The following is a 20,000-nucleotide window of genomic DNA, read 5'->3' as shown; positions in this document are numbered from 1 at the left end:
CGCGCACAGTGCGCGCGCTCAGCGCCATTTCCATGCACGTCTTATGAAGCCGTTATGCGCGGTGTAATAGGATTTCATCACCTGCAACACAAAATAAAGTCTTCACGTGTGCGTTTTGGAGAGGATTCGTGTGTTTGTTTGTTTGTTTGTTTGTTGCGTCTCTGAACACAATGACATCGATGCTGCGAGGGCGACAGGCTGAATGCGCACGACATGTCCAATCATCTGGACATTCTAACACACACACACACACACACACACACACACACACACACCGTTCCAGGTTCATGTCCTACCTGTTTTAGGCTTTGTTTGGTCTCCTTCTTATCTGTCTTTACAGAAGCAGCAGCAGCTTCGTCTCTCTGCGCTCTCAGTGCTGCAGCCTGATCTGGGTTGCCAGATTGAACGGATTCACCCGAGCTTAGTCTATTTTTATCCACAGTGCGCTGGAGAAATTCCCTCAAACTAACAGAATGTTTTCGCTTTAGTTTCCTATTTTACAGACAATCTCATGCTGATAATGAGGCCTGGCGCTTTATCCAGGTTACCAATTTGGAGACATGTCAAGTTGATGGCAGTGTTTGTTTTGTTCCTCTATCAGAAATTCAGAGTTAGGAGCTTTAGTTGGACGCAGAAAAGATGAGTGCAGAACAACACTAAAAAAGTTTTTAATTACTTTACACTTTCCATGGTTTCTTTTTCTGTATCCATACACCATCACTAGCTTTTACGTAAATATATAAGGGGGGGAAATACTATTAAAAAGAAGGATGTGTTTTTAGAGCTTCAATTCCAAACACAAATGAAAGAAAATGGCATTAAAGATGAAAAGATCTAGAAGGACAACTTGTTTTAGATGTTTCGAGCTCCCTCTAGTGGACACACGGAACACGTGCATACGATGCTGATATACTGTAACGCTTCAAATCTGCAGACACACTTTTGACACTTCTTGAGCATTATAAGCTAATTAAAGATGAATAAATGATTGATTGAATGAGCACCAGAGGTACATCTTCCCTCATCACGTCGATGTTTTGTGTCTTTCTGCGTACACAGAGCCGAAACATCTCTACACTTTTGCATTGTAGTTTAATCATTTTTAGTTTTGCATGACAGTTTTTTTTACATGACCGATGGAAAAGAATTTCTTTTGCATTTTCTTTTGCAGACAAAAAAGAAGAAAAAAAATTGCCCTAGCTCGTGCATAAATGATTAGTCAAGTCAAGTCAAGAAGCTTTTATTGTCATTTCAACCATATATAGCTGTCAAAGTACACAGTGACATAAGACAACGTTCCTCCAGGACCAGGGTGCTACATAAAACAAAGATAGAGCTATAAGGACTTAGTAAGTTAGTCCTAGATACATAAAGTGTATCTGTGTAACCTGGTGTACACAGTGCAGGACAAGACAAACAAGACAGACAAGACAGTGCAGACAAAAAATACAAGACATTACACAAAAGACAATACACAAAAACAGCAGGATGCTGTATATACTGTATACTGTAAATACTGTATGTTCAACAATATTGTGTGTGCAGAAATACTAAAATGAACACATTAATATTATAGCAGCAGTTACATGAGATATTGTAAAGTATTGTGCAAAACAGCAATCAACTGAAATGTGAGACAGAATGTGCAAAGAGCAAAAACAGTGTGTAAAACAGCATGTAAACAGTTTGATGGATGTATAATGGAAGAGTGTGTATATGGTGTAGGTCTGTGCAGTCCATACAATTGATGTACCTGTGTGTGTGTTGGGCTCAGTACAGTTCAGTTCAGTTGTTATTATGACATTGTCGTGGCAGCAAAAATGAAACACTCTCAGCATGGAATCTACTCAGAAAGTCATGAAGGTTTCCTCACCACCAGATTTCAGCGGATCACATCTAAACACAGCGTTCGATAAAACATCACTTCACTTACTCACGCTCACTCAATCATTTTCTACCGCTTATCCGAACTACCTCGGGTCACGGGGAGCCTGTGCCTATCTCAGGCGTCATCGGGCATCAAGGCAGGATACACCCTGGACGGAGTGCCAACCCATCACAGGGCACACACACACACTCTCATTCACTCACACAATCACACACTATGGACAATTTTCCAGAGATGCCAATCAACCTACCATGCATGTCTTTGGACCGGGGGAGGAAACCGGAGTACCCGGAGGAAACCCCCGAGGCACGGGGAGAACATGCAAACTCCACACACACAAGGTGGAGGTGGGAATCGAACCCCCAACCCTGAAGGTGTGAGGCGAACGTGCTAACCACTAAGACACCGTGCCACCCACTTCACTTACTTTAAATGAAATTACAGTGTAATTAAATTGTGTGTGTGTGTGTGTGTGTGTGTGTGTGTGTGTGTGTGTGTGTGTGTGTTCAGTACAGTTTAGTTCAGTTATTAAGGAGTCTTAATCATTTAGTTAAGTGAAGTTTAAGTGCTCGTGTTCCTCGGTTACTGCTTCACTCATGTGGTGTTGTTGAGAAGAAACCTCTCCTGTAGTCACTTCTGCTTCTCCACTGAAGGTCCAGGATCATTAACGATGCTCCTCCAGAATGACAAAGGAACGGAGGTTACACAAGTGTTACTGCATCAGTTCTTCAAGCTTTAGAGTTGTGCAAAAGGAGTCACATGTTTTATTTCACAAGTGTATTACATCATCAATATTACATTTAATAAGAAGAAAAAAAAGAAAGAAAGAAAATAAGAAAGTAAAAGAGGAACCGACTTTGGGAGGAACCGAGTCTCGGTGTGTGGATGTGAATCGTTCTGATGAACCTTATAGTTTAATTTTTGTATTTTATACAGACTTAAAGAAATTCTCCCTTAGCTGAATGTTTAATGCTCTTTTAACTTATTAATTTATGTAACATCAATTAATTCCTTTTAATTATGTTTAATGAAATGATGTCATGCTTTTTTTTTTTTTTTTTTTACTGAAGGGCGAACATAATGACGTCATGGCTGAAATGTATCTCTTACCTTTAGAGATATTAATTTACATAGAGTTTAATCGGTGCTTTTTATTATTACAAATAAACATGAGGTCGTTAGTGGCTTCAGCCAATCAAATGTCAAGTTTGCCCACTGATTGATGAATATTCATCACCCTTTTCCTCCTCCACTAATTAGCTTATCACTTCCTGGTCTCCAAAATGACGTCTTTGCCTCGAATAACTAATCGAATATCAGGATATTTCCTTGTACGCGAACGCTAGAAAGGGAATGACCAATCAGAGGTGTGGATGTTGGCTCGTGGGCGTGTCTTTGGCGAGGCTGGTGGATGCTCGTTGCTACAGCAGCAGCTGTTTTCACTGAGAAAGATGGATGAACTTGACGGTAAGGACATAAATAAAGAAACACACAATGATTTTATATGTTATTATTTAGAGCCTTAACTAGAGCTGTGCTTTAAAAAGCGTGTTGTGTTCGTTTTCTGCTGTCTTTTGTCTGGTTCGCGAAACGCTTGTTCCCTGAAATGTGTGGGTCGCGTCTCAATAAGCGTAACGTTCACTTAATAAGTGCCCTAAAAAGGCGATGATAGAACGGCGCATGCGCGCTATGTAGAGGGTTTTAAAGCGTAACCGAAGTGCATTTGGAATGCGGCCGTGATTTAATCCCTTTGCTTTGATCATTGAGGCGGAGTGACGTCACTTTTCAGTTAGACAGATTTTTGGTTATTATTTGTTATAAATAAGGTTTTTAAAACGATGGCATTTATTAAAACAGTCATTTAACCTTGCATTAGATTCGCCAGGGGACAATAATCTGCATCTGTACCTTTAATCTGCAGTTTAATGACTTACATAGCAAGCTAGCTCAAATATGTGTGTGTATAGGGGTGTGTGTGTGTGTGTATAGGGGTGTGTGTGTGTGTGTGTGTGTGTGTGTATAGGGGTGTGTGTGTGTGTATAGGGGTGTGTGTGTGTGTGTGTGTGTGTGTGTGTATAGGGGTGTGTGTGTGTGTGTGTGTGTGTGTGTATAGGGGTGTGTGTGTGTGTGTGTATAGGGGTGTGTGTGTATAGGGGTGTGTGTGTGTATATAGGGGTGTGTGTGTGTATAGGGGTGTGTGTGTATAGGGGTGTGTGTGTGTGTGTATAGGGGTGTGTGTGTGTGTGTGTGTATAGGGGTGTGTGTGTGTGTGTGTGTATAGGGGTGTGTGTGTGTGTGTGTGTGTGTGTGTGTATAGGGGTGTGTGTGTGTGTGTGTGTGTATAGGGGTGTGTGTGTGTGTATAGGGGTGTGTGTGTGTGTGTGTGTATAGGGGTGTGTGTGTGTGTGTGTGTGTGTGTGTGTGTGTATAGGGGTGTGTGTGTGTGTATAGGGGTGTGTGTGTATAGGGGTGTGTGTGTGTGTGTGTATAGGGGTGTGTGTGTGTGTATAGGGGTGTGTGTGTGTGTATAGGGGTGTGTGTGTGTGTATAGGGGTGTGTGTGTGTGTATAGGGGTGTGTGTGTGTGTGTGTGTGTATAGGGGTGTGTGTGTGTGTGTGTGTGTGTGTGTGTATAGGGGTGTGTGTGTGTGTGTATAGGGGTGTGTGTGTGTGTGTGTATAGGGGTGTGTGTATAGGGGTGTGTATAGGGGTGTGTGTATAGGGGTGTGTGTGTGTGTGTGTGTGTGTATATGGGTGTGTGTGTGTGTATAGGGGTGTGTGTGTATAGGGGGGTGTGTGTGTGTGTGTGTGTGTATAGGGGTGTGTGTGTGTATAGGGGTGTGTGTGTATAGGGGTGTGTGTGTGTGTGTGTGTGTGTATAGGGGTGTGTGTATAGGGGTGTGTGTATAGGGGTGTGTGTATAGGGGTGTGTGTATAGGGGTGTGTGTATAGGGGTGTGTGTGTGTGTGTGTATAGGGGTGTGTGTGTGTGTATAGGGGTGTGTGTGTGTATAGGGGTGTGTGTGTCTGTGTGTGTGTGTATAGGGGTGTGTGTGTGTATAGGGGTGTGTGTGTGTATAGGGGTGTGTGTGTGTATAGGGGTGTGTGTATAGGGGTGTGTGTATAGGGGTGTGTGTGTGTGTATAGGGGTGTGTGTGTGTGTGTATAGGGGTGTGTGTGTGTGTGTCTGTGTGTGTGTGTGTGTGTATAGGGGTGTGTGTCTGTGTGTGTGTGTATAGGGGTGTGTGTGTGTGTGTGTATAGGGGTGTGTGTGTGTGTATAGGGGTGTGTGTGTGTATAGGGGTGTGTCTGTGTGTGTGTGTGTGTATAGGGGTGTGTGTGTGTGTGTGTGTGTGTGTGTGTGTGTGTGTGTGTGTGTGTGTAGGGGTGTGTGTGTGTCTGGGTGTGTGTGTGTCTGGGTGTGTGTGTGTATAGGGGTGTGTGTGTCTGTGTGTGTGTGTGTGTATAGGGGTGTGTGTGTGTGTATAGGGGGGGGTGTGTGTGTGTGTGTGTATAGGGGTGTGTGTGTGTGTGTGTGTGTGTGTGTATATAGGGGTGTGTGTGTATATATATGGGGTGTATGGGTGTGTATGTGTATGTGTGTGTATGTATGAATGGGTGTGTATGTGTGTGTATGTATGAATGGGTGTGTGTGTATAGGGGTGTGTGTTTTATTTATATATATATATATATATATATATATATATATATATATATATGTATATGTATGAATGGGTGTGTATGTGTGTGTGTGTGTATGTATGAATGGGTGTGTGTGTATGTAGGGGTAAAAACTGTCCAACACATCAAAATGCCCCAGGTGTTGAACATCTCCAGAATAGATGTCAGCGTAGAGCTCATCATCATCCTCATCATCAGGGACTCCTTCCATCCCATCACAGTGTTCACACTTCATCCATCCAGGAACACATACAGCAACATTTTGTTTGTCTCTAAATATAAACACGTCTGTAACAAAGCAAGTCGTAAATCGTAATTCCAACTTTAATGCGTTTCGGTCGACAGGCGAACGAGTCGTTTGGTTAGTTCTGTTCCTCAGATATAATAGACAATAGCACTGAAAGCTCACACCCACAAGCCCTCTGAAGTGGTTGCTACTCACCCAGTAGATACAAACAACAAGCAACTTGAACTGTTTTCAAATACGTTTGAAGGTGCAGCAGTCAGCTGACGAAAGTCTATCTCCATTCACAAAACTATAGGGGGGGGTAAACTTTTGTCCTGAGCCCTGTGTGTGTGTGTGTGTGTGTGTGTGTGTGTGTGTGTGTGTGTGTGTTACTTATGCATATCCAGTGTTTTTGAAGTGTTACATTTCAGCATATCCTTTACTTCATTAAGCATTAACAGCTTAATAACATCCTTTTCTTCATTTCCATGTATCAGAATCTGTGCCCGCTGGCGACGAGCTGCAGTCGTGTAAAGTGTGTGGGAGAACTTTTTTCTCAAGAGTCCTCGTGAGTATCCTTCAGGGTGAAATCAGATCTAAATGCTGATGTTGCACCGCAAGTCGTGGCACGGACGGAAGGAGAATCCCTGTTTGGAGAAAAACGTGCTAATCAACAAGCCCTTTGTCCTCAGGGTTCCTCTGTTATCGATCTGATCAATCGAAAGCGAGTCGATTAAAGGCAGAACTCGAGCGACTGAACAGGAAAGTCGTTTTGTGGATGTTCCACGGCATGAAACTGGCACAGAAAAAAGCACGACGTGTCGTTCTGAAGTATTTAAACCTAGTGCAGGAACGACTCTGATTGTAAACGAATCAATGATGGAAGCAGATCGTGCAGAAGTCGATTATGTCCCGATATAACGGCACTATACAAAGTGTTCTATTTATTTTGTGATGGATCTCTCGAAGAAGAAACCTTTTAAAGGAACTAAACTGAGAACCATCCTGAACAAGAACTTCCTTAAACCGCTTCCATGTTTTAGCACCATGAACAAGAACCTTTAAGGACATGATTTAAAAAAAAAAAAATTGAATGACTTTTCAAAAGGTTAATCAGATATTTTCTTTCTGTAGAAAAAGCACATGACCATCTGCCAGAAAGTCGCGACGAAGAGAAGGAAGGCGTTCGACTCGAGCAGGCAGAGAGCCGAGGGCACCGATATCTCCACCGTGAAACCGATCAAGCCGAAGGTCAGGATCCTCAGCGCTCCTCACAAAAAGCCTTTCAGTCCACGATCACTTTATTTTATTTACTAGCTGATTTCATGCTTTTCCTTAACTGCCGCTGCACATTTCCACCTTTCTCAGGTTTTCCTCCCATTTCGTCTTATCAGTAAGTGAATACCGTCCTCTTCACCATACCATACGATTCCATATCTAATGCCCCTTTTCCACCAAAAAGAACCGGGTGCTGGTTCAGAGCTAGCACTGGTGCTGGTTCAAAGTTGGTTCCACTGGCGAACCTCCTAAGAACCGGTTTGCCTTTCCACCGGCTAGAGAGCATCACAGAGCCGAGTCTGACGTCACTGTATACGTGTCACGTGTCCCAGCAACTTTAGCGCAGCAGCGACAAACACAAACACATCAACAATGGCGGATGTTGCTTTACTGTTAATGCTCATGGCTTTGTGAACCTACATTAACACCCAAACGTGGCGAATCCAACATGTACGTGCAGCTCCATGTAATCTGTATAAACGGAGGTTGTAATGGAGAAAGTACATAACATTATTTTATCATTAACACAGAAAAAAATTAGCCTTAGCATGTAGCTACTTACTATCATGTGTGCTGATAATGTATCATATCGCGGTAAAGTAAAAGTGTATTAAACATTAGTATACTTAAGGTACATTATCTAATGCGCTAACAGTAGCCCCGCCCACAGCCTCGCCCACAGCCCCTGACACAAGCGGTTCTTAAGTCTTGACCAGCAACGTTTTGGTGCTACTTAAGAACCACTTTTCCTGGTTCAGAGCTGGTGCTTTGGCTGTCGAAAAAGAAAGAACTGGTTCTAAATTAGGCTCCGAACCTGCACTCAAACTGCCTCGGTGGAAAAGGGGCATAATACCACCACTGAACGCTATCCGATTTCATTTTGTACGCTCGGATCGACGCGTCGTCGTTCAGAACCTGTGTTTAATTCGTGAACGATGATTGATTCCTTTACAAGACGTGGATCCACATCATCGGATCCTTACAACCTCAGAATGTAAGGAGTTTCACCATAACAACATTTCAACAATATGTAACTAAAGCAGGGGTGCCAATATTTACGGTTCAGCTGTAAGGAATACGACTTTTGACTGGAATCTACGAAGTAAATTATATTTACGGTTCACAGAAGTGTTCTTAGGCAACGGGAATCTGTTAGTTTGCACACATCAGGACTGGGGAAAAACAAATTACACAGACGTACACTGGGGTTTTTGTGTGAACTGGCATCCGTACCCCTGCCAGAGGCCACAGGTTTGTTAGTGTTGGTGCTCTCGCTGGTGTCCGGCGGCACCACAGACCTGTCTCTGTTTAACTCTCACATAAGCTGCTTCTTCAGAAGAAACATAACGAGTAGGTGAAGGAGCTCCAGCGTGAAGCAGATCACAAGCGCTCAACAGTAACAACGTTAATAACCTTAATAACCTTAAGCTTTTCACTGACATACACAAACCTCCCAGCGACTTATTTCAGCACTAGTGCATATTTCTTCCTGCTTCAGTTTGCTTTGCCACATAGACGTCAGGAGAAATTCCCACAGGCCCTGTTCGAACCGGCCCTGTCCTTAAACGACACGTTTCTCTGAACAGCCCGAAGCACCCAAGAAACCGTCCAACTGGCGTCGAAAGCATGAGGATTTCATCGCCACCATCCGCGCTGCCAAGGGCCTGAGCCAAGTGATGAAAGACGGTGGCCCTCTTCCCCCGCCCCCTCCTCCGTCCTACGACCCAGGTACACGCACGCCAGAGGTTGTGGATACAGGCGGAAGCTGATGGTTGTCATAGTAACGGGTTTTTACTTCTCTGTGCGTTTTAGATTATATCCAGTGCCCGTACTGTCAGAGGCGGTTCAGCGAGAACGCGGCTGAGCGCCACATCAAATTCTGTAAGGAGCAAGCGGCCCGCATTACCAACAAGGCCAAATTACCCGGAAATGACAAAGCCAAGCCTCCTCCATCCAGGATACAGGTGAGTGCATCAGAGCGCGTCAGAGTCTTAATGCAGTCAGAGGACAGAAATTCAAACCATTCGATAAACTGGCATCGTGTTAGACATCATGACAAAACGCCACAAAGTCCTCATTCGTTTGTTTTTTTTTTTTCCTTCTCTCGACACGTCACGGTGTCTGTGAGGAAAGCAGACCGCTGTGCGCCGAATATAAATGTTTTGTGAACATCAGTTCAACGTTTTTTTGGTAACCAAAACCAAAATCTTTTCCTAACGTACAAGATTTAAACCTGCCAGTGTTAAAGGTGTTCCATTTCTGCTGTTGACTCTGACTAGTATTTACTAAATAAATAGATAAATAAATGCTCTCTCTGTGTGCAGTCCAAACCTGCCCCGGTGAAGAAAGCGTGTCCTGTAACTTCCACACCTTCCGCGTCTTCGACGTCTTCTTCGTCTTCCTCTCGCCTGCCTCAGCGTCCGGTCTACGGACAGAGCGGAGGGACCGGTACGGACCGAATCTCTGACAGCCGTCACAAACCTCGTTCCAAAAAGTTTCCTAGCAGCGTTGGTGCTTTTGATAAACGGATGTTTGAAGGCAGGCAGCAACATGACACACGGTTTGATTTCCTAATATCATCAAAACAGCAGCTGAACAGTAGACAGTATTAATTGTTAAAAAAAAAAAAAGCAAATCCAGTGACGTACATTCTCTTTCTTTATTTATTTTTATTTTTATTTTGTACCCTTGACGATACTTAACCTCATAGATGGATCGTAAAACACACAGAATATCACTCTTTAACCGCTCGGCCTCTTTTTACCCCAATCACATCTGGGTAAATTCTTACCTTGTCATAAAAGACGCCCTTGTGTTTTGTCACTGAGAATATTTCTAGTTCGTTAACACGATACAGCCCCTGAGCACTTTATTATTAACGCCCTATTGATAATGTTTTCATGGCATGGATTCCACGAGATGTTTAAACCTTCTTTTAAGATTCTGGTCCCTGAGGATTTCTCACACGAAATCGACAGGGACCAGAATTTTTCTGAAACGATTAAACGCCAAGAACAGGGTTTCACAGTAATCACACTAGAAACGTTTGAATTACACACCATGTCTTTATTCATTGGTCTGAGTAACATCTGAGGTTCTGCGAGTAAACGTGTTGTACACAACGCGTACCTTCTGTCCAGGATGGAAAACCTTTCTACTTTACTACCCAAACGTGTTTCCGACTTTTGCACCGAAGCCGAACAGACCGGCTCTATAATCAAGACCGTAACGTATAACGTATAATAACACGTAACGTAAGCACCAGGCAAAAATTTTTAACGTATGCAAAGGAGTTGAAACCTGGTGAGACCTCTTTTTTTTAATCAACAACTCTTTCCTCAGGCATTAAAAGTCCCGCAAGCTTGGTGAGGAATGCGACGGCGTCAGCTCCTTTCTCTCCGTCCCGCCCAAACACTGTAGGAGTCACCAGTCCTCCTTCTGGGTAAGTGATTAACACTAAAGTCCAGAACAGAGAAGTCGTTTACGAGCTCATTTCTTTCCCCTCGTTATTTAATGTGTTCAGGGTTAACACCAAACCTAAAGGCTTAGTTACCCCGACTTCACTGAAGAGCACGTCCTACGGAGGAGGAACGAATAAAAAGAAGGTCTACAGTGCTAACAACTATAATTCAAGGTAACCCTGACGATCAGTATCGTTAACTCCGCCTCTTGGCACCGGCGTGCTGTCGATTATTTTCCAATAACAGCATGTTTTATTTCTCACTTATTCCATTTAAAACCTCCTGCTTGTGTGTTTCACGATTCAAGGCTTCGATGTTATTCAGTGCGAAATTATATCAACCAATCAGCTGCTTCCAATCAAAGTTTGTAATACGATACTGGTGATACGTCAAAGGCGTGTTGACATCATCGATCATGATGTTCTATCTCAGGAGAAAGTCGTCCTGATGGTGTGCTCTGTAAACAGGCCTCGTTTCCAGAGCGAACTTCATGACGATTCAGTGATTAGAAACCGTAAAAGAAACTAACAGAAAACAGATTTTTTTGTTTTTCTCTCCACTGCCAACTGAAAGCATCGTAAATACACGACGCTCCGTCACACGCACAGCCTTTGCCTGGGAGGATGAATTAGAAGATCGATTGTACGGCCCTAGAGTTAAAGTGCTGAATATCAATGCCGGCGATAAAGCAGCGCTTTTGTTTTCAGTGCCACACAAACCTGAGTGTTTCCACTTTCTCTCCTCTTCTTAGGAACGAGGTGAAAAACAACGACAGTGATGTGGACTTTTCCACACAGGAGACCAAGTTCTGCCATGAGTGTGGAACTAAGTACCCGGTGGACTGGGCCAAGTTCTGCTGTGAATGCGGGGTGAGGAGGATGTGCATTTAGAGAGGGAGAGACAGAGAGAGAGACAGACAGACTGAATTTCTCCTTTTTCCAGCCATCACACTCGTGCCCATTAATTCGAGTCCTTCTCTATTTATTTCTGTGTCTTTGCCTTGTTTTGCTCCGCTTGTGTTTTTTTTTTTTATCGAAGTGCAATATTATAAACTACTGATTTATTTTTAGATCAGAATTTCCCCGGTGTAGAATTCATTTCAAAACCCGATTCTATTTCAAACCTGACGTCAATCAAATCCGACAGAGCACCGTGATTTTAATTTATATTTTTTATTAACGCAGACACAGTTAGAAGCCGTTCACCTTCGTACTTTATGTTCTGTTATTATTTTTGTAAAGTTCTTCATACTTGTTTATCTCGACGTTTCGTGCCTCGTATGCACGAGTTACTCGCGCTAGACAGAAGCGACAGGATCACGGCTCGCAGCTCGATCGCGATCCGCAGACGTATTCTGACGCTTAGAAAAACGCAACCCGAAGGGAAAAATAGCTGATGATTTTAGATTTCACCGCATGATCCACCTGGTCAAAATCGTACGAAGTTCTCCAGCCTCCACGCCTTTATAATCCCACCGCTGCTTCTCAGCCAGTAGGTCACGTAAGCTAAAGCTCCGTATATATAAACCCCGTGTGACCGATTAACCCCCCGGTGTCGTTATAGCCGAACACTAACGACGGCGTGTCGCTCACGAGCGTACGAGCCGTGCGTATCGTTTCTGACGCCGCATTCGCCGCTGTATATGCAGAATGTCACGTGAATAAACATTCATGCGAGTGACGAAAGGGATGTGTTGTCTTTTTTATTGTGTGTTTTCTTTGTATGCGTCTTAATAGGAAAGCAATCAGTGATGAAGTTTCCACAGCAAATTTAAATAAAATGCAAATCAATTCTAAATTAATTACAGAATGACACCTCAAACCTTTTCATCCATGTGCTGCATAGTCACATTTAATATCATGGAATAGCGCAGATGTCACGTTTCCATGGAAACCTCCTGAAGATCCTGGCGTTATCTCCACCGGAGTTATCCCCAAAATCTTCTTCTTCTTCTTCTTCTTTCAAATGCTTACTACATTTTGTTGTGAAAAATGTTAAATAATACTAAAGATGTTTAATGTTTATGTGAGCTATTAAAATACTGGATAAATGTGACCCCGCCTCCCCTCCACACTCATGTCCACAAAGCCCCGCCTCCCAGATCGGACGTCGGCTCGTGTGACTCGTCTGAATTAGTTCAGCTAGCTAGAGATCGTTCGATCAGTTTGTTCTACTTGTGTAGTTGTTACAAAAATCACCATAAACACACAAATACTGACACTGCAAAAAAATTAAGGTTACATGTCCAGTAAAAATACAGTCTGTGTCCGACTTCATCCGCTTCAGTGACAGCAGGTTCCTCCATTTTTGTAAAAGCAGCTCTCAGTTTTTCTCATTTTATTTCTTTGTTATTTTGCTTATTATAAAAAATCGTTTTTGGTTGGTTGCTTTGTTTTTTTTTTTAATAATTGCATGTTTTGTCCAAACGAACCAATAACTAAACCTGACCTTGGTTTCAGGCTGTAAAGCTGGAGGGCGGAGTCTAGGGCCCGAGGGGGTGTGTCTATAACAAAATTCACAGGAATGGAAAAACCGTTTATTTTTCTCTCTAAACTCGTCTTGTTAGCGCTTTCCTCCGGGGAAGTTATGCCTTCTGCCCTCTTCCACGTACATGATCTCACAGATGGCCACGATTGGCTAGTTGTTAGCTACGGATAGCCGAGGCATCGTCTGGATTCCGACTCGTGATTCTTTTTAGATGCAAACCAACCATGCTGAAAAAAGGGACATTTTATATAAAAATATATTTATTCAGAGTCGTCGCATAATACATAATAAAGTCTGAATGTCTGAACAAACTTGTTTTACCTAGAAACTGATAGTTCTCAGAGTAAGTCGGAACAGTTCCTGACCTACACCGGAGTGAATCTCCAGGTGGATATCCATAGCCGGGGAAAATAATAGTGGATATCCGTAGCTTCAATGGGTCAAAATCACCGAATGCTGTTGAACCATCTGGAAAAAAAAAATCAATCTGATTCACACGATTGGTCCGTAAAACATCTCTGTTGGTTGTACGGTTCATGATGGATCCTCCGTTCGGATGATTTCTCCGCTCCGTTACAGGTGTGTTGCTTTGATGATTGCGGTGATGCTTTGATGATTTATTCATTTCTTACTTTAAAGTTTGAATGTCTTTCACTCGCTTCTTATTTCGTCTAACGAGTTGTGTCGTTCGTAAGCTCTCTCTATCGTCATGAGCAAACGTTTCAGTCGGCAGAACTTCTTCTGTACAGACTGAGAATCTGGCCACCGTAGCGCCTGCTCGGTCTCCGATGAGGGGAAAGAAATAAAGAACAAAATGTGAATAACAAAAACCCCACAGATTTAAGGTTGCATGTGGTACTTCAAAGTAAAGGTGTCTTACCTGGTTTGTAGAACAGGGACATCCCAGAGATGCATGTATGTTCCTCGTGAGATTCAACAGTTCACTCTGCAGCGTACCGTTGATGTGCTTCGGAAAACGTTTGCAGGACAAAGAGCTGATGCGCTCGATTGACGATAACTGTACCGTCGAGTGGATCGTAAAGACATAAAAAGAAAGTGTTTCATGATTCGTTTTGTATGACAGCAGCTAAGTTTCCTGACAGTAGTGTAATTCATCTGCAAATCACTGGTTTATATTCGTGCGTTCATTCTATAACAGACTAAACACTAATCACACACGCTTGAGAATGTGGGAAAGTTTCAGATATTAGAATGCACAAAGAATCACATTCAGCACTTATTACTTTCAGACCCTAGGGGGCAGCAAAAATCAGCTCTATCCTCACAAGGCCTTCAACAAAGTTTTCAGGTTTAAACGAATAATAAAAATCCATGTGAGTGAATGTTAAGGTCACGGACGTGTCAGCCATGACTGCACGAAATCTGTGTTTTTATAAAATTGACCGCATGCTCTCTGTTGTAGCTTTATGAGAACACACATTTTGGTGTGTTATGATACCCAGCATGCTCCAGTAGGAGTGAGGTCATGGTCATTGCATCTGTTTTCTCTGGTTTTAGACCTGTACCTTTTTTGGAAGTCATTTAGCAGTTTCTTTTTTAGTTTTCCAATCGCATCCCAAAAAAAACAAAATGCCTTTTTACTCTTAAGGCGTTTGGTTAAAAGTTTTATTCTAGATTATTTTCTTTTCAATTTTGAAGGTTAAACCAGTTCTGGTGTTTACATCACAGCGTGATACTTACATTCGGCAGTCTTTTTTCCGGGCACGACTCCATCTGTCGCTGAATACTCAGATTCTGCAAAGCGAAAACTACTTTTTTTGTCTGTAATAATAATAATAATAATAATAATAATAATAATAATAATTATCTCTCCCGAGCATCACTTACTATGTGATTCAGCTGCTTCTGGATGATATTGGTGTAATCCCGATAGATCTCATCTTTAGACTTGGTGCTTTTGCAGGAGAAGACGAGAGGTAGAAGGAGAAACACCAAAACAGAAGTGCCAAGAAGATGCTAGAAATAAAATCAGAAACAGAAAAATCAAGACCTTTTTAACCTTTAAGCTAATTTAACACCCTCTGAAAAAAACACTTCGGATCTGTTAATGAAGTGTAAGAAGCTAGATATCTAGGACAGGACAGGACAGGAGGTTCTCAACAACCAGAACCTCTCAGAAATAAAGACAGCAAACTAAACATTTTCCTGATCACCGAGTAACATCTGAGTGAGGATCGTACTTTAGGAGGTGACCATCAGTACCACAAGAAGCTAATTAAAAGTGTAAAGGAGAAAGTGAAAGAATGTGTTTTCTGTAACGGAATTCCGAGTCAAAGTCTTAACATTTCGGTGTATTTTAAACTGAACAGAAACGAGTGGGTTTTCACAAGAGGCTCTTTTATGTTCCGGAGAGGAACAGAGTTGTCTGTAATATTTATGTGAACAGAGAACTTCTCAGTGTTCTTTTTGTTCATAGACCAACAAAACAAGCTTGTGCTTCATGCTCAAAGCCAGCTTCTCAATTTTCCTGTAAGTAGTTTGTAAAGACAACATTCATGCATGCATGAATTGTTAAAACAATATTACACAGGAATATGATGATGATGATGATGATGCTTATCCACTTAATCACCTCACTACAGAACTGAAACTTCAAAGGGTGAATTCAGACCTGACCGAGTTCCTGGACAGACTTGGACCAGATCCAGGTCCTAAGTCAAGACAAAAATCCAGGGTCACAAAGACAGGAGTTTCAGGCTGAAGAGTCATGTTATTGTAGAGCATCTCGTGAGTTAAGGTTAGGCTTATGGCAGCTACTGGATCAGGTCCAGATCCTCCTCCAGGACTTCTGGTTATGCAATTAGGATCTCCATCGACTGTAAAGTGCAATCAGACTACCACGACAAGTAACGATCAGCCGTACGGTTCATAACGCTCGATTTGTGGTCAGAATATTTCGCCTTTCCATCATTACATGTAGCAGCTTCACTGATGAAAACAAGTGAACAAAATATTTAAATGGTTGCTATGGTGAAGTCAGCACTGTTGGGTAGCAACCTGACAGACAGATCAGGCTGAGAGAGAGAGAGAAGCATTGTGGTACCAAGCAGTATAAAGCAGTGTGAGGAAACTTTCCCAACTTCATTAAAAGTTGACGAGCCTTTTTTTGGCACGGAGCATGTTTTTCTTTTTTTATTCTACTGCAAACTTCCTTATCTTTCCTTTCTGATGTTTCTGCTTTCTTCTTCATCATCCAGACACTTCTACTATATTCGTATGACTATAATTCCGTCTCTGTTCTCTCTACACGACTTTTCATCCATAGCCGAATCGACAAATCACTGCATCAACCATCTGATTGACATCCATGACATCCAGTAAACACCAAAAGAGCTCGCTTTAACAGCACAGTGTGAGTTCTTTGACTAGGAAGTAGCTATGAAAAAAGTTGTTCCTCTGATGGTAAACACACGACTGGACCTGTTCTGCTTTAGGTACCTGCTGGAGATCAGCAGGAGCATTTGGGATTTGACGGAATATTATTAAACATCCCGACTTTTTTTATCCAGAATTTTTTTTATCCACTAAACCCCCCCCCCCCCTTCCTCCAGGAATATTTAACGAGATAATTCCTTATAATCCCACAGCATATCATTCACTTTCGATATGACTTTCATTTCTCGTAAACCCTCTTTCCTTTCGTCTGTAATAATTACAGATAACTCACCGGGATTTCCCCACAACGTTAGTATAAATAGGCTACAACGTGTTCCCATTCCCATTGTCAGTGAACCATGCGCTATGGCACCAATACGCACGCACGCACGCACGCACACACGCACGGCGGCTGGACAGGTAAGCCGGGCTCATTATTACGCATCTTTTTTATTTTTGCTGTAACACTAAAGAGACTTGCGACTTACCATTTGTCATTTTTGGTCCATGTTCACACGCCTGAATGGTTCGTGTTGAAGTCCTCACAATCTGGACAAACTAAATCTCTGCATGGAGACTACATTTTTCTTGTTATTTCTTTCTTTCTTTTTTTTTCTTTTATAGTTTAAGTTCTCCCTCTGTTCGTGGCGCTGATGGTTCTCTAGCAGAGTTCACGTCCGTTTGGTTTTAGTTGCGCGTTTTCTTGGAGTCGCTCATTTCGCGGCTGTTATGAAGTTTCCGCCCCTACGGCGTTGCCAGGTGCTGAAATGAAATTTGTTCCCCAAAAAAAAGTGTCGGATTTCAGATTGAACTCTTGTGATTTCATAATGTAACCGCTGGAAGAAAACGAAGGAAAAAAAAAACTGCGAGAAAAAAAAAAAAGAGAAGTGCCAAAGAATGACAAGAATGACGCCTGGTGAGCAGCTTGGCACAGGTGACAAGGTGACAGATAGAAGCCTCATGCATCCACTTTACTGTAATCACTTACATTTTCCCATCATGCCTTCATGATTTTGCCTGTTTCGAATCATATGCACATTAGTTTTATATAGTGCACTATTTTAGGATGCAGTTCGATACCCAGCCAACACATTACGCCCTTCTTTTAAGGAACATGGAGTAGTGCACTCTTCCTGACACCAGGGCTGTGCTTCAGAACAGCAACAATAAGGTCTTTTTCACCCAATTAAATAATCCGTGCATGATGAATCACCTGCCAAAGCCGTCTTCTTCCTTTCGTTTTCGCGTTAGTGACGCGCTTGCAGTCGATTCACTAAATCAATTCTTTCGAACGGGCGGTGTAGCGTGAATTCAGTGAATCGAACTCCTCGAGTCGGTTCGTTGATTCATCGCCCAAAGCGTCTTGAAGATTTATTTTTTTTTCCTCTGGATTCTCTGCTGTCATTTGGTCTAATATTTATGGCTGACAAAGAACCACCAAGTTTGTCTTCGAGTAAAGTCTCGCCAAGAAGACATTTACAAACCGCTTATATCCTTAATAACGCTTTAATAAACATCATAATAATGACAGGTAATTAAAATAACAAATAGAACCAATAATCTTAGACACATTTATTTTATCTCTCTAATTTGACCAAATGTAATAGTATCTAATAATCTATAATAATAATAATAATAATAATAATAATAATAATAATAATAATAATATGATAGATTTATCTCTGCAACTTACTCTTAAGTCATTTGATTCCTTTTATATGCTCAGATTTATAGCTGTAAATTAATTATTGTGAGTTTCTGAATCAAATTTACTGCTGCTGTTATAATAAATATACTTTATTTATATAGAGCTGTTCACACACATAGGAGCTTAAACCTGTAAATGATTAAAAACTGTCAAGGTCAAAGCTCAATTTTAATGTAAAGACGAACGTGCACGATAAAAAAATAATAATTACAAGCATCATTTTTAGACAAACCACTAAAACTAGTCTATATAACACCTTTTAGGGTTCTAGAAAAAGGTCAAAACAAAAGAGATCTAAACAGAGGTTGTGTGTGTGTGTGTGTGTGTGTGTGTGTGTGTGTGTGTTCAATTCAATTCAAATTTATTTGTATAGCCCTTTTTACAACGGACGTCGTCTCAAAGCAGCTTTACAGAACATAAACATAGAACAAAAGGTTATTATAAAGATTAATATAATAGTAAATTCAAGATAAATATTAGATATATTTAAATGTGTATGATTAGATATGTAGTATATGCTGAGCAAAAGCCTTATATAATACACTTAATGCATAATATACAAATGATACCTATACTGTATGAAATATTCAAGCCCTCATAATGATTCAGTAATAATTAATATAATAATTAATAATTAGTAACGAGATTTACAACACATACGTTTGGTCATTTTGTTTTATTTTGTTACAAAACAATATTATAAATACTTATAGATTTTTTGGCTCAATTTAGTAACAGACCACATTTTATTAATTTAGTATTTTGTAGCTCTTTATCATATTTATTAATTCATATTTAGAAACTCTTTATCATGTTTAAACATCTTTATCTGGTCATTCTGCTATGAGTTACTGACTGTAGCTTAAGTGTTGCACTGTGCAACATCGTCACCGTAACGCTGTAGTCTGCACCTGAACACGTACCAGATAAGAACGTGTAACAATGTGAATATTAAACTTAACAACTTAAAGATAAAAATAAGAAAAAATCATATCTGAGCCAGTTTAGTACTCTTTAGTGTATTTTACATGTTGCCATAATAAACTGAACCATGAAACGTCCTTCACCAAAATGTAATATTTACAGTGGGATTTTTATTGTAGTTCTCTGTGACAACAACAACAACCATCATGGTCAATGATTCGTCACTCAAAAGGTTCTCAAAAACCACAATATTTTTCACACGTGATTATAATCTCGGGTTGTTTTACTTCCCGACGGTTTTCAGTCCTTGGGTAAAAATAAAATGAATGTAAAATATTTAATATGCAAAAGAGGTATTTTTAAAGAAAAAAAAAAAGCTTGACACTCAATTTATACAATACATACAGTAAGTGTTTTGTTGCTATACAATTGTTACATTTAGAATGCTGTAAATATTGTAATTGCAGGTAAATACAGGTGCTTTTACATGCTGCAGATTTGTGAATTTTCTTAAGAATTTCTAAATAACAGAACCGTTTTATTGTCATAAGACGCAAAATATGTGTAGCGTCTTATCTTCTGACACGCCTCGCTGGAAAAACTCATGAATTTTACACTCGGATTAAAATTTATGTTTCGATAAACTACAATGAAATTTAAGGAGGGACCACAAACCTATGTCCTGCACCTTCATGCAGCTTTTTAACTTTGGTTCACTGACATAACCCAAACAAAATGCATCAGCAACGGGATGAATCGTCCTCTAAAAGCAGAGGTGAATTTTACCAGAGAAAGAAATAAAGACAGAATATATATCAAAGCTCAGGGAAGAGATCTGACACCGAACCATTAGGACGTGTCACTTTTGAGAAATGCGAATATGAAAGGTTTCCTGCGGGACTCGAAACAAGCAAGACTGCACATGTCAAAGGACTGATTGTGATTCACTGGGC

General features: G+C 41.2%; 2 protein-coding genes and 1 long non-coding RNA gene across 3 annotated transcripts in view; 2 read left to right on the top strand and 1 right to left on the bottom strand.

Annotated features, from left to right (window-relative positions):
- pkia (cAMP-dependent protein kinase inhibitor alpha) overlaps positions 1–562 on the bottom strand; it is a 6,329-nt gene extending 5,767 nt beyond the window's left edge. Inside the window, exon 1 of the mRNA XM_060861846.1 lies at positions 297–562. The gene's annotated coding sequence lies outside the window, so the exon portion shown is untranslated. The remainder of the gene's footprint in view (positions 1–296) is intronic.
- Positions 563–3,272: 2,710 nt separating this feature from the next.
- On the top strand, positions 3,273–12,217 carry zc2hc1a (zinc finger, C2HC-type containing 1A). The gene is made up of 9 exons (XM_060861160.1): positions 3,273–3,355; positions 6,291–6,361; positions 6,928–7,044; positions 8,658–8,799; positions 8,884–9,035; positions 9,396–9,519; positions 10,414–10,513; positions 10,595–10,705; positions 11,284–12,217. The coding sequence occupies exons 1-9, from the start codon at positions 3,340–3,342 to the stop codon at positions 11,420–11,422; spliced, it is 972 nt and encodes a 323-aa protein (XP_060717143.1). The 5' UTR covers positions 3,273–3,339; the 3' UTR covers positions 11,423–12,217.
- Positions 12,218–16,607: 4,390 nt separating this feature from the next.
- Positions 16,608–20,000, top strand: part of LOC132839947 (uncharacterized) — a 17,085-nt gene continuing 13,692 nt past the window's right edge. Inside the window, exon 1 of the long non-coding RNA XR_009647780.1 lies at positions 16,608–16,835. This is a non-coding gene — a long non-coding RNA (uncharacterized LOC132839947). The remainder of the gene's footprint in view (positions 16,836–20,000) is intronic.

The sequence above is a fragment of the Tachysurus vachellii genome, chromosome 25, assembly GCF_030014155.1.
Source record: "Tachysurus vachellii isolate PV-2020 chromosome 25, HZAU_Pvac_v1, whole genome shotgun sequence".
Lineage (NCBI taxonomy): Eukaryota > Metazoa > Chordata > Actinopteri > Siluriformes > Bagridae > Tachysurus > Tachysurus vachellii.
Note: the sequence above shows the minus strand (reverse complement) of the source record. Positions and strands in the feature narration are given on the sequence as shown.